Source organism: Pelobates fuscus, chromosome 9, assembly GCF_036172605.1.
Source record: "Pelobates fuscus isolate aPelFus1 chromosome 9, aPelFus1.pri, whole genome shotgun sequence".
In the NCBI taxonomy this organism is placed as follows: domain Eukaryota; kingdom Metazoa; phylum Chordata; class Amphibia; order Anura; family Pelobatidae; genus Pelobates; species Pelobates fuscus.
In genome coordinates, this window is record NC_086325.1 from 24,329,617 (window position 1) to 24,343,048 (window position 13,432).

Here is a 13,432-nt window from a genome sequence, read left to right on the forward strand (position 1 = left end):
ACTCTTCCTTAGGGTTCGTGAACGGGAGGCAAACATGTCAAGCTCAAGCGGGCAAGACAGACACATGACACCCCCAGGGGCATTTGACATGTGACAGACAAAAGGTGGTGAGAACAGACGAGTCTCCGCGGAAGAAGACAAACTACCCACATGACCTGCACTACACAGGGACACCTGACACATGCTACAAACAAACACAGGGAAAAGGCAGGGGGATCCCTGGGATGTAAGAAGGGGGCACAGAGGCTAAAATCTAAAATATAAGATGGAAACACCTATATACTCCCCTCACCCTCCAAGGGAGACGCAGTGATCCTCTGCAAACTAGATAACTAGGGGTCATGCAAAACGAAGTTCAACCACCAATGCGTGAACATACCCAGCCACCTAACTCCGGATGTGTATGCCTAGATGGGGGGAGCAGCCTGAAAGATGTACCCACTTGAGCTTATGTACCTTAAAGCGTTGTTTAAACACTACTCTATCTTTTCTTTCTGTATCACCTAATGTTTTGAAAAATATTCTAATAAACAAAGATTGACAAAAAAAAAAAGCCTTGAAGCAGCGTTGTTGTATAGATCATGGCCCTGCAGTCTCACTACTCAATTCTCTGCCATTTAGGAGTAAATCACTTAAATCCCACCTCCTTACATATGACCTGCATAGTCTTCCTACACATATCCTATAAATAGAGATTTAATGTTTGAACTTCCTTCATTGCACATTCTGTTTAATTTAGAATCTCTTATCTCCTGCTCTGCTAATAGACTGTTAGAGTGTAACAACAGGAGCCTCCTGTGTGTGAATAAAGTTCAATTTACAGAGCAGGAGATAAATAATTCTAAAGTAACAACACTGTGCTGTAAGATCTGAATGAAAAATGAAAAAAAAAATTAAATGTAGACTGTGCCAGGGGAGGTACGGCTAGGGCAAACAAAGGTAACTAATTCCTAAATGGCAGTAAAATTAGCAGGGGCATGATCTATACACTAAAACTATTTCATTAAGCTAAAGTTGTTTTTGTGCTTTAAAGCAAAATCACTGTTTTTTATTTTATTTTAGATTTATTAAGCTCTTCACTATTACAAGAATGAAACGAGTAGGTACGGACATATTTAAGGAGATGTGGCTAGACACTTCAGACACCCAGCCACCTGGGGGGTCAGATTGGACATTGCTATATGGCACTCTATAAGGACCATTTTGATTTAATGTAAAAGGCGTGGGTGACTGGCCATCTCATGGGCCCTATTGAGGGCATATGTTAATTTAATGTAACAGAAAAAGGAGACTGGATACTATGGTCTGTGGTTCTATGGGGGCCCCATATACATATTATATTTAGGGCCGAGGAGAATCTGCATCTTCTGGGCTATATTTTTTTTTTAATTTATCTCTCTCTCTCTAAATGTATAGAATTCTGAATGTAAAATATGGTGTTGCACAGTTTAATCTATCTATCTATCTATCTATCTATCTATCTATCTATGTATCTATCTATGCATCCATCTATCTATCTATGTAATGTTCACACTATAATGCGAGCAGACACTTTCCAACCATTATCTTTCTGAAAAGACATTACGTTTAAGTATTTGACATGTTTTAATGCATGAGAGCCTCACGGGTCTTGCGTTGCTCTACATTTATTGTAGCTATGTCAACTATTCAGTTCCTGTACGACTGAAACTATTTTGAATACAATTGTTTGTAATAAGATCCATTGACTTACTGCTTCTCCTTGCTCCCCATCTTCTCCTCTTTCTCCCTTAGCACCATCTTGTCCCTGAGAAACAAGGAGAAAATCACAGTGTTATCAATCAGTCCACAAAACTTCTGACATGTGCTGAAATGTTCGTATTTTCGGTAGGTATCAAGATATTCCTTTTGGGAAAAAGGCTTTGTTCCCATGATCTGATGCCATCTGTGTCTTTTCTGACACTAATGTCTCAGTTATTGTGAAAAAAGAAAAATTTGGAAATTAATAGGAAAGGAAAGGTATTTGACAGACACAGGTACATTGTTCATCATAGCTGGAGAAACATGGTTATCTATAGTGATGCTTTGAAATCTGGGCTCATTGGGCATTCCACTTTACATCCAGCTTGCTGCTCTCCTTACATAGTTATATAGTTACATACTAATCTAGGCTGAAAAAAGACCAAAGCCCATCGAGTTCAACCTTGAAACCCATTATTTTATGCTATTGCGCCAAAATAAGGCAAAAAAATAATGAATCTGGATTGTATTGTCTATTATTTAGGCTTTGTAACGAAATGTAAGGAATTCCACTCTAAACCAGCAGTATATTTTGAAGGTACTCTTCTAAATCTGTGAGTATGGATGCACCCACTCACTTGCATGTTTACTTCAAAACCCTCTTGAGTGAAGGGAATTTATACATCTGGTACTTACCCTGGGTCCCATCTCTCCTGGGGGTCCGGGATCTCCTGGGAATCCTACAGGACCCTAAAAAATGTAAATTATACAGTTACCAGGATGTCATGTACACAAAGTTAAACAATGCAGAGTAATGCAGAGAGCTATCAACATAAAGTATCGCAAACTTAAAGAATCGATAAGGTGATTCCATCTTTGATTAAAAACATCCAATTTAAACATAAAAGCAGAAATCATGGTGAAGGTTAACTGAGCTGTTTATTCTGATTTTCAAAGTACACAGCTGTCCTCTGGAAGATGTCCTTTGCAGATACCCCCCTGGTGTCCCTTTCCCCCTATCTCCTCTTGAATTACTTGTCCCCCTGCTTATATCCCCTTTGCACATTGTATCTAATAACAGCAATTTAAAAAACATTACTCCAAATATAAGACCACTGACATTGGTCATAAGGGAAGGCTGACACATGACTCTCCCAGAAACTATACTGTGCAGGATCTTATAGAAAAAGTTCAGTAGTGTCAAAAGTAATTGAACGTTATGGGGTTGTCTAGGCAGAGCTCTCTTTAGAAGCTGAAAACTGTGTAGAATTACAACAAATGAAACGTTCTTCCTGAGTCTGTATCACTTTTAGGTATTATTAAACCTTATTGTTTTGCATATGGGTCATGTTAGCTACATAATGGTTTTTGTTGCTGTTTGTTGTTTTTTAAAGGGCCAGTTCAATCCTGGAGTGCCCCTCTGATTATCCCTTACTAACCTCCTTCCCTCATCCAAAAAGAAACGTGACTGGGATAATAGATCCAATCCTGGACCTTCCAATGGATGCTATAGAAAGAAAACTGCTTAGAATGCTCAGAAAGTCTTTCATAAAATAAATGGGAACCATTTTCTTATGAGCAGTACAACCAAGATTAACTTCCTATTTACTTGATAGAAAAGGATAGGGGAGACTCGCCCAAGGGAAATGAATCTGCAAGTTGTTATATTATTATTACATTTTTTATTTTATTTTTTTACAATTTCACGCATATTTTATTTCGAGAACAATTATTTTTCATAAAATATCTTGGATTGACTACCAATGTAAAATATAATAATTCACATATATTCACAAGCTCGCACTTTGACACATGAAATTAGTGTATTTGCGTCACTCAACAATTGGCTTTATAACCACACAATCTACCCTAGAGGTAAAAAGCTACAACTTTAGGTGGTTTATACAGAAAGATCAGATAGACATGGGAAATATTATTTTAATGCTCCTAACTTTATAATTAATTTATGATATTTAAGTTGTTATGTTATTAATGTGCAAGTCTTATTTATTTGAACCCAAGAGCTAAAAAAGGTGTACCGCACCCTGCCTCCCCCTAGTTATCCAAGACGTAACATAATTATAGCACTCGCTTTATTTCTTATATATTTACTGAATGACTGGTTTGTGCTAATTATTTGCATCTGGACCATGCAGAGAACAAAGAAATAAAAAGGTGTTTTTTTTTTACTTTTTATCCTTTAACCTTTTAACGATACAACTTCAGAAATAAAAGGGAATCATGACGGAATTTTTCCATCATGTGTCCTTAAGGGGTTCATTTACCCTGAATTACAGAAATATAGCACACAAAAAATGGGCTCTTTGTCCATCATTACTCACACCAAATACCAAATACTTACGTTGCTTATAGAGCATTACAGAGAACATTAGTTACACGGCATCCAAAGGTGGTTAGTTAGACAAGGATTATGGGAGATATAGTTTGTTTACATTTGCTAAGGAGCTAATGAATTGTCTTGGACCCTAATTGACCTCTGTAATAAAGTACAGCTTTCCTATGCTCTATGGCATAATTAAATCAAAATTTACTAAATATATTCCACATAAAGTAATTCAGGCAAACATAAATAAAATATAATGCTGTCATGATGCATGAATACATATAGGACTTAAGGAAGATATTGATTTGGGTAGACGGGCGGTACCCTGTGTTCTTTTTCCAGTTGTCATGTAGGTCTATACTCACAGGATTTCCTTTAGGTCCATCATCACCAACGGGACCCTTTCCTCCTGCTGGTCCAGAGTCTCCTGCCTGTCCAGACTCTCCCTTCTCACCGCGATCTCCCCGTGGTCCCTGGCAGGAGAAAACAGCAGCATTACATGTGATTATATTTATTTTTTCATTTTTACAAATAAGCTAGATACCATTACTCACTCACCTTTGGTCCAGGTTCACCGGTAATACCAGGAACTCCAGTCTCACCAGGCTCGCCCTGAAAGACAAGCATTAACCTTGTGAGATTCTAGCAAATTAAAGCATGATCCACTCTTTGAAGCATCAATAGGCCATCCAGTACGCATCCATCTCACTTTACGAATTATTGGGGAATGATATACCACACATGTGTTAGAACATGTTGGAGAAACCCCGTCACTCACACTAGGCATGTATGGTATTCTAGAAAGACTGAGCATATAAGGACTCTATTACAGCTGTCCATTGACTCTAAATAAATTATAGAAATTGTAACGGCTTTAGTAATTGGGCTAAATGTTCTCCAATTTAAAAAGACTCAAATGGTTCATTCAAACAATAAATCTTACTTCTGAGATCTTCTAAAGAAACAATGCCCCAAAATATCCAAGTCAATTTGTAAAATGTGATTTTGTTAATATAACACGATATATTTTACCACCATGTAACATATATTTAGTTTTAATCCCGTTTTAATCCTGCAAATGTTAACAATGCTATCCTTCAAAATGGCAATGTTTTCACTGCAGGGTTTAAATGCCTCTTGTGGCCGTCACTCAGAAACAGCAGAGTAAAATTCTGTTATTTCTATCAGATGGCCTAATATTTTGCTGCACATGTGCAATAACCTCCCAATGATTTTTTTATGGGAAAGAACTAGATTGCCTGAGATCATTAATCTCAATAAATCTCATTTAAGGATCTCAATAATTCATTTAATCTCAATAAAGTACCTTTTTTCACTCCCTAAACGGCCCTAACGGTATAGTGTTCCTTTAAGCATCTCCAGTACTTGCTTGCTCACTTTAATGTAGAGCACTGTTTTCTCAGTGAGCTCTATCATGTCTAAAATATGTCTGATGATAACCCAACCTCATCTTTATATAGTGAAGATCTAATGGTGCACACCAACTGTTAGATGACAAGATCTGCCTTATGAATGCTGTCAATTTTTTATGTGCATGTTGTATCTACTATAATAAATACTAGGGTGGGGAATGTGCCTCAGTCAAAATATTCCCTTACCTTCTCTCCTGGAGGTCCCAAGTTTCCTATTCCACCAGGAGGACCTTGTGGACCCTGTAAAAACATTAATGAGACAATAAATGAGATAGAAGGAAAGAGAACGGAGAAAGAACCAAAACAGGAAAAGAAAGGGATGGTGTAAATGAGGGGTGGGGATTTATTATATTACTGATGTTTTTTGAACGATTTAGCCATAGAACCTTGTAATATCAGAATTCATAATGTTACATTAAACATGTGTTTTTGAGAAAAGGAAAATGGTTAGTAAAGTTTACCAGTTTAGTCTAGATAAAAAAAAAATCACTTACATCTGCTCCGGAAGGTCCAGCAGGACCACGTGGGCCTGGAGGTCCAGGTGGGCCCTTAAAAATGAAATGTAAATATATAAGATAACAATCTAATTTGTATTAGTGTTACATATATTTTACTTCATACTGAGACTTACCATTGGACCAACATCTCCTGTCTCTCCTTTCTCTCCATATGGGCCTGGCAATCCCTTGAAAACACAAATAAAATATTCAACTTGTATATGTCCACAGGTCAGGCAAACAACTCAATCAACAGAAAGTAATAAATGTGTGCATTGGAACATATAGCTATGTGCTGATTGAAATCCAGCCTTAATACGAGTCTATGCTTTGTAGAGCATTGGTGTAAGTACTATATTTTGCAATTATGTTAAGGTGCAATAGAATGCCTATATAACTTTAAAGAATACTGATGTCTAACTGCAAGTTGGCAGAGTATAATAGGAAATGTACTTAAATATGTGTATGTGTATAGGAAGACATAGTCACACTGTGGGCATACAATGAGGGAAACCACTAGAGGCAACAAGTTTAAAAGTGGTTTATGCATGGTTTGGGCAATACAAACTATATATATTTTAGTTGTAGGAGTTGCTGAGCAGGGACCAACATTTATCTACTACTACTATATTCTATTGTTCCAGCTCTGTAGCTATATGCAGACATATACTGAAATGCACAACTATCTTGAGTTAAGTATTAGACAATACCTGAAGTCCAATGGGTCCAGGAGCACCTGGAAAACCTCTTGTCCCTTCATCTCCTTTAGCACCAAATATTCCTTGTTGACCACGTGGTCCAGGCTCTCCATCAGCACCCTGACAGGAGAGAAATAATTATTCAAATTATAATAATAATAATAATAATGATAATAATAATAATAATAATGCTTTGTATCTATTTTACTCATCCTATAGAGACAAGCTACAAAATTGATAAAAGGAATGGAGCATTTTAGTTGTAAAAAAAGGTTAAAAAATGTAAATCTCTTTAGTTTGGAAAAAAAGGCACCTCATAGGGGAAATGATAACATTATACAAATATATTCAGGGCCACTACAAACCATTGTCTGAAAATATATTCATAAACAGGGCTATACATATGACACAAGGTCACACATTTAGGCTGGAAGAAAGGAGATTTCATCTAAGGCAAAGAAAAGGTTTTTTTTACAGGTGGAACTATAAGGATATGGAATTCTCTGCCTGAAGAGTCCATGCAGATGTTTAAACTGCAGTTGGATAAATACTTGCAAAAACATAACATACAGGGATATAATTTCTAATTAGTGGGGTTATAGCTGCTTGATCCAAGGAGACATCTGACTGCCATTTTGGGGTGAAGAAGGAATTTTTGTTCCTAGTTTGTTGCAAAATTGGAAGCGCTTCAGACTGGGTTTTTTGCCTTCTTTTGGATCAACAGCAAAAACATATGTGAGGAAGGCTGAACTTGATGGGTGCAAGTCTCTTTTCAGCTATGTAACTATGTAACTATTAACAGTAACTACAAATGACTTTGTCAATTGGATCTCTGCTTAGGTCTTACCCAAATGTCTGTAGAGACTGAGATATCAGAAAATACGTATTGGTGAGCCAACACATACACATTTTATATCCTTCTCCAGTGAATGCAAACAGGGCTGTTTATGGTTCTACTCAACCATACACACCTGTTTTAAAATTGCCATAGCTGTACAGAAACGTTTCCGCTAAGTAAGAGAGCACTGGAATAGTTATTTCCCACAAATAAACCATTGTACATGGGTTTGTAGACTGGTTAAATAATTTGTAAAATCAGTTTGAATTTGTACAATGTACGGGTATTAAAGTATGGATCTCCCTCCACTTTTTTAGGTATTCTTTCTAGCCTTCTTTTCCAATTATGATGGTATATCAAAGTCAATGGAATTACAGATGTTTTTGAACCACATCTATCATTATTTTAACCATACTTTATGCTGCCTGGGCATCATCTGAAAATTTGCATTACTAAAATTAGTCATCATCTGCCTAAGATAAACCTGCTTCCTGTGTATTTTGTTTTAATGACACATTTTATAAACCATTTAGTAAGATACGTACTGCCGCTCCTGGCTGTCCCACACCTCCGACTGGGCCAGATGGGCCAGGTGGACCCTGAAAGAAAACAACGGTGGATAACAACTGTCAGATGTTTGTTGAACTGTCACAATTAAACACTTAATAATAGGTAATAAGTGACAAAATTATATAAATTGTGCTGACTGTACTTTTAGCAAAGGAGCAAAGTTTTTGCTACAAAGTTACAAATTGAATTGTTACAGAAACCCTGTTTGAGCAAGACAGTGGAAAGCAAGAAGGAAAACTAATTATGGTGTGAGTGGACTTAAAGAAATATGTTTTGGGGTTTGGGGATGGTGTAGAGGTATAATTAGCCTCTGACACATATAGGACATCAATATGTGTAAAAACATTGACAATGTCACTGTGAAGCAATACATGAATAAAAAGATGTATTACGGGTTATTAAGAGTTGACCTGGCTTAACATGAAATTTCCAAGGGGGAAGAAATGTCAAAAGAGATGGAGAGAGGCGGTAAGTGGTGAGAGGTGGGAGATGGAGAGAGGTAGTAAGTGGTGAGAGGTTGGAGATGGAGAGAGGCGGTAAGTGGTGAGAGGTTGGAGATGGAGAGAGGTAGTAAGTGGTGAGAGGTTGGAGATGGAGAGAGGTAGTAAGTGGTGAGAGGTTGGAGATGGAGAGAGGTAGTAAGTGGTGAGAGGTTGGAGATGGAGAGAGGTGGTAAGTGGTGAGAGGTGGGAGATAGTAAGAGGTAAGAAAAGGTGGGAGGTGGGAGATGGTGAAAGATGGGAGATTGGAGATGGGGAGGTGGGAGACGGAGAGAGATGGTAAGTGGTGAGAGGTGGGTGATGGTGAAAGGTTTAAGGTGGTGAAAGGTGAGAGTTGGTGAGAGGTGGAAGGTGGTGAGATAGGAGATGATGAGAAGTTGCAGGTCGTGTATAGTAGAGTGGACGGTGGTGCAGTAGTATAGAGAAGGATGGGATGATGGGATGGTAAGAGTGATGGGATTGAAGTATGGAAGAACATAATGTATTTATGATATTGGAGATTGTTATGATGATAATTGTAAAGGGTTACATAATACTATGAAAGGAAGACATGGGATGGTGGTATGACTGGAATGTATTAAAATAACAGCAAGTCAAAAATATAATGAGCTCATGTTACACATAATAGGTCATAAGATGGTATGGGAAAGTATATGGGAAGAAAGGATTAAATATTTCATGTGGAAAAAGTAATGAAATAATGGTATATAGGGAACACATGGTGGTGGAATGGATGGTATGTATATTAAAATAGGAAGAGGTATGTGATGAGCTCATGTTATTGAATGAATGATCACTGAATTATTACTGCTCTGGAAATTAATGAGAAATTATCACAAGAAAGGGAGGGACAGGATGGGACTGAAAATGCTTTGAAGCAATGCATTGAAGCTGACAGGAGAGAGATCATGGAACTGGTAAAATGGGATCTGGTCTTGGATTGGTAGATGACTATGGTAGATGGGTTTTAAGGAAAAAGAGATTAGGACATTATGGGTTAGAAATTACAGACAGGTAAATGCTTTCATAATATGTTTGGGAAGGAAATTGGTAAATGTTTAGCACTATCAGCATATACATTGTATAAACCTAGAACAAATCTTCATCAGTAACTAATTACAGAAGACCAAAAAATCAGGTTCTTCGGACAACCCGAGCAACCGAGACAGCCATGAATTTATATGGGTGCTTCATTGTGAACAAGGTGCATACAGATACTCACATGTTCTCCTTTGTTACCCTTCCCTCCTTTCTGACCGTGTTCACCAACTTCACCCTGAAACAGAATTTTAATTGTAATTACGGGACTATAAACATTTCAACTATACATACAATAAAGAAGCCCATAATACACATATAGTAGGTTTGATGAATGGACACTCTTATCACATATGTGAAACAGTCATAGAGTATATGAGAACAAAGGGATCTGGTATGCCTAATGCAATACGCAGGAATGGGGGAGTTAGACTCTTGGGTAGCCGCTCAAGACTGGATATTAATAGGGTTTCACCTAGAAACCTATTGAAAGATAAAATGAGAGGTAACACCCTAGGTGCAGTATACGTGATCCAGGAGCTGACTTGCAAAAATGGCTAAAACTGGAGATAGTAAGATTATAAAAATTATAAAGAATATAATAATTACAATGTGCAAATAAATAATAAAAAATCGTGGTGGTGATATAATAGTGGTATAAATATAAATATATATATATAAATAGGGTAGAAATACTTCAAAAAAGGAACACTGGGATAAAGTGCAACAAGAATGTATGGTGAGTATACCTTTAAGAACTGCTATAGGCAGAATTTGTGGAATAAGCACCAAATAATATACTTTTGTAAAAAGATATAAACATAATACAGCAGAAGAAACAGTATGTGCAAAAAACTGTTTCCTGCAGTGCAATATAATGGTGATATCGCTGTAAAGTGCGACTAGAACAAATAATTGGAATAGTAAAAAACTGGGTGAAAGTAAAAACCAGTTTATTCACAATATAAAATAAATATAGATAAAAAATATGTGTCAGGAATGGAGTCCAGAATGATTACCAGCACAGTGGATGAGGGTGTTGGAAGTCAGCCTCAAGGGCCAGTCCGGATGGCTGTGGATGGTGTGAGCACTTTTCTCTTTCCAGCTGCCGGCTGCCGGTAAAGAAGGCGTGCGTGTCAGACCTCGCTCTGGGAGGTGAGTGATGCAGAGCTCCCGGTCCGGGACTGTGAAGGCTTCGCTGTCAAGTTGTTACACCACTGGCTGGAACATAGATGGAATCGGTAACAAGCAGGTTACCGATTCCATCTATGTTCCAGCCAGTGGTGTAACAACTTGACAGCGAAGCCTTCACAGTCCCTGACCGGGAGCTCTGCATCACTCACCTCCCAGAGCGAGGTCTGACACGCACGCCTTCTTTACCGGCAGCCGGCAGCTGGAAAGAGAAAAGTGCTCACACCATCCACAGCCATCCGGACTGGCCCTTGAGGCTGACTTCCAACACCCTCATCCACTGTGCTGGTAATCATTCTGGACTCCATTCCTGACACATATTTTTATCTATATTTATTTTATATTGTGAATAAACTGGTTTTTACTTTCACCCAGTTTTTTACTACTCCAATTATTTGTTCTAGTCGCACTTTACAGCGATATCACCATTATATTGCACTGCAGGAAACAGTTTTTTGCACATACTGTTTCTTCTGCTGTATTATGTTTATATCTTTTTACAAAAGTATATTATTTGGTGCTTATTCCACAAATTCTGCCTATAGCAGTTCTTAAAGGTATACTCACCATACATTCTTGTTGCACTTTATCCCAGTGTTCCTTTTTTGAAGTATTTCTACCCTATTTATATATATATATATTTATATTTATACCAATATTATATCACCACCACGATTTTTTATTATTTATTTGCACATTGTAATTATTATAATCTTTATAATTTTTATAATCTTACTATCTCCAGTTTTAGCCATTTTTGCAAGTCAGCTCCTGGATCACGTACACTGCACCTAGGGTGTTACCTCTCATTTTAGTCATAGAGTATATATCTATAAACATGATGCATGATATAGAAACACAACATACACACAAAACATACACATAAAACAACAGATCAAACATATACAGATAACACAAAAACGTCACAAAAACGCAGCATATTACTACATATATTGATCATACTTCTAACAGACATGAGCAAAAAAAATAACACATATTAACATAAATATCACAGGTAAAATCACATGCACTCAACAGATGACATGCAAAGTCACACACAGCCTGCAAACTAAACAATGACACTACACACGATTAAGACACAGCACACTATACATCGCATAAACTGCAACACTACATGAAAGATTCACATCACATCAACAGAAATGTCAGTACCTTGTCCCCATCTTCTCCAGATATGCCAGGAGGTCCAGCAGGTCCTGGTAATCCTACAGGCCCTTGCACGCCATCTCTACCTGCCGGACCAAGTGGTCCTTTCTCGCCCTAGAAATAGAGAGGAAACGGCTTTCAATCAAGTGGGAGTTCTCTCCTTTATGCAGCCCTTTTGTAAATCATGTAAAATTGGGCATGGTCTCCTACTTTTAGATCAACAGCAGAAACAAGAAGTTAAAATATATAAAATGTATAAAAGATTGAATACCGATGCACTCAATTCTTTTTCATTCTATATAGAAACATAGAAATATAGAATGTGGCGGCAGATAAGAGCCATCTGACCCATCTAGTCTGCCCAATATATTACTATGTAATTATGTGGCCTGTAGAGCAATGTTGATTGCCAGTCATCCGACGACAGCTAAAGGGCCTCAAATTGTCGGCATCTAGTATTGTTTAGCAAAATTATCGAGAAATGTTATACTTTATTATATAATGTTATTTAAATAATATAACAACAGCAATGATTACAGGAATCTGAGTGACAGTGTAAATAACCTAAAATGTTATTGCAGCTGTTTACTCAGGTAACAACTGTGTCCAGAGGTTGAATAAACCCTGTTGTTTCATTATTATGTGTTATAAAGTTTACATATGTCTGTGTTTTGCATTATTGTTTTATATTGTTATATATATATTTTTATAGTGTTATATTATCAGCCCTCAACCACCAAGTGTGGTAAAATTATTGGGATGGTAGAGTTCTGTTTGTGTTATGGACTTATACCGTAATTCATAATTGTGAGATATTCGAGAATCCAGGTTTGAAGCCTAATTTAAACTCCTGCTTAGGAAAATATTGAGCATGAATGTCAGGACAATCCTATGTTTTTGGTTTCTATCCAAGCAAAAATTACCTGTCTAACATTTTCACAGCACTAGGGCAACCTCATAGGCCCCATAGGAAGGTGGCTTGAAAAATTTTTTTTTCTTGACATATTTCTGTGTGTGTCCGTTTGTTCATGTATGTCAGTGTGTGTGCATCTGTGTGTCTGTGTATATCTGTGTATCTAGTTGCCTCAAAGTGTCCCTGGACATTTTTTTGCACATGTCATCAACTATGATAAAGCAACTAGTGATTTGAGTACACTGATTTTGTGTGCCAATTTACAAACATGTCTAAAACTATGTATGAAATAAATAATAATTTTTATTATTCTTTAACCAACGATGGGTTCTTTTAATTACAGTGTTGAAAAAGGGGAGAAAACCTGACAATTATTAAACTGCATGATTTATTTATAACTATTTGTGTAATGAAATCAATAACTTGAAAAATAAATAAAAGCTTTTCATTTTTACAAACTAATTTACAAACATAGTTTGTGTAGTCTAGACAAATATTTTTGCAATTATTAGTGTTTTGGAGCA

The 13,432-nt window shown here is 37.0% G+C and overlaps 1 protein-coding gene across 8 annotated transcripts in view; it reads right to left on the reverse strand.

The window, feature by feature from the left end:
* COL11A2 (collagen type XI alpha 2 chain) overlaps positions 1-13,432 on the reverse strand; it is a 123,917-nt gene that overhangs the window by 20,475 nt on the left and 90,010 nt on the right. For all 8 annotated transcript variants that reach the window (XM_063431544.1, XM_063431538.1, XM_063431537.1 and 5 more), the window contains 11 exons: positions 12,002-12,109; positions 9,822-9,875; positions 8,075-8,128; positions 6,704-6,811; positions 6,128-6,181; positions 5,991-6,044; positions 5,683-5,736; positions 4,622-4,675; positions 4,429-4,536; positions 2,416-2,469; positions 1,733-1,786 (listed from right to left, as the gene is read on the reverse strand). In XM_063431544.1, coding sequence (XP_063287614.1) covers positions 1,733-1,786; positions 2,416-2,469; positions 4,429-4,536; positions 4,622-4,675; positions 5,683-5,736; positions 5,991-6,044; positions 6,128-6,181; positions 6,704-6,811; positions 8,075-8,128; positions 9,822-9,875; positions 12,002-12,109 — 756 coding nt within the window. The remainder of the gene's footprint in view (positions 1-1,732; positions 1,787-2,415; positions 2,470-4,428; positions 4,537-4,621; positions 4,676-5,682; positions 5,737-5,990; positions 6,045-6,127; positions 6,182-6,703; positions 6,812-8,074; positions 8,129-9,821; positions 9,876-12,001; positions 12,110-13,432) is intronic.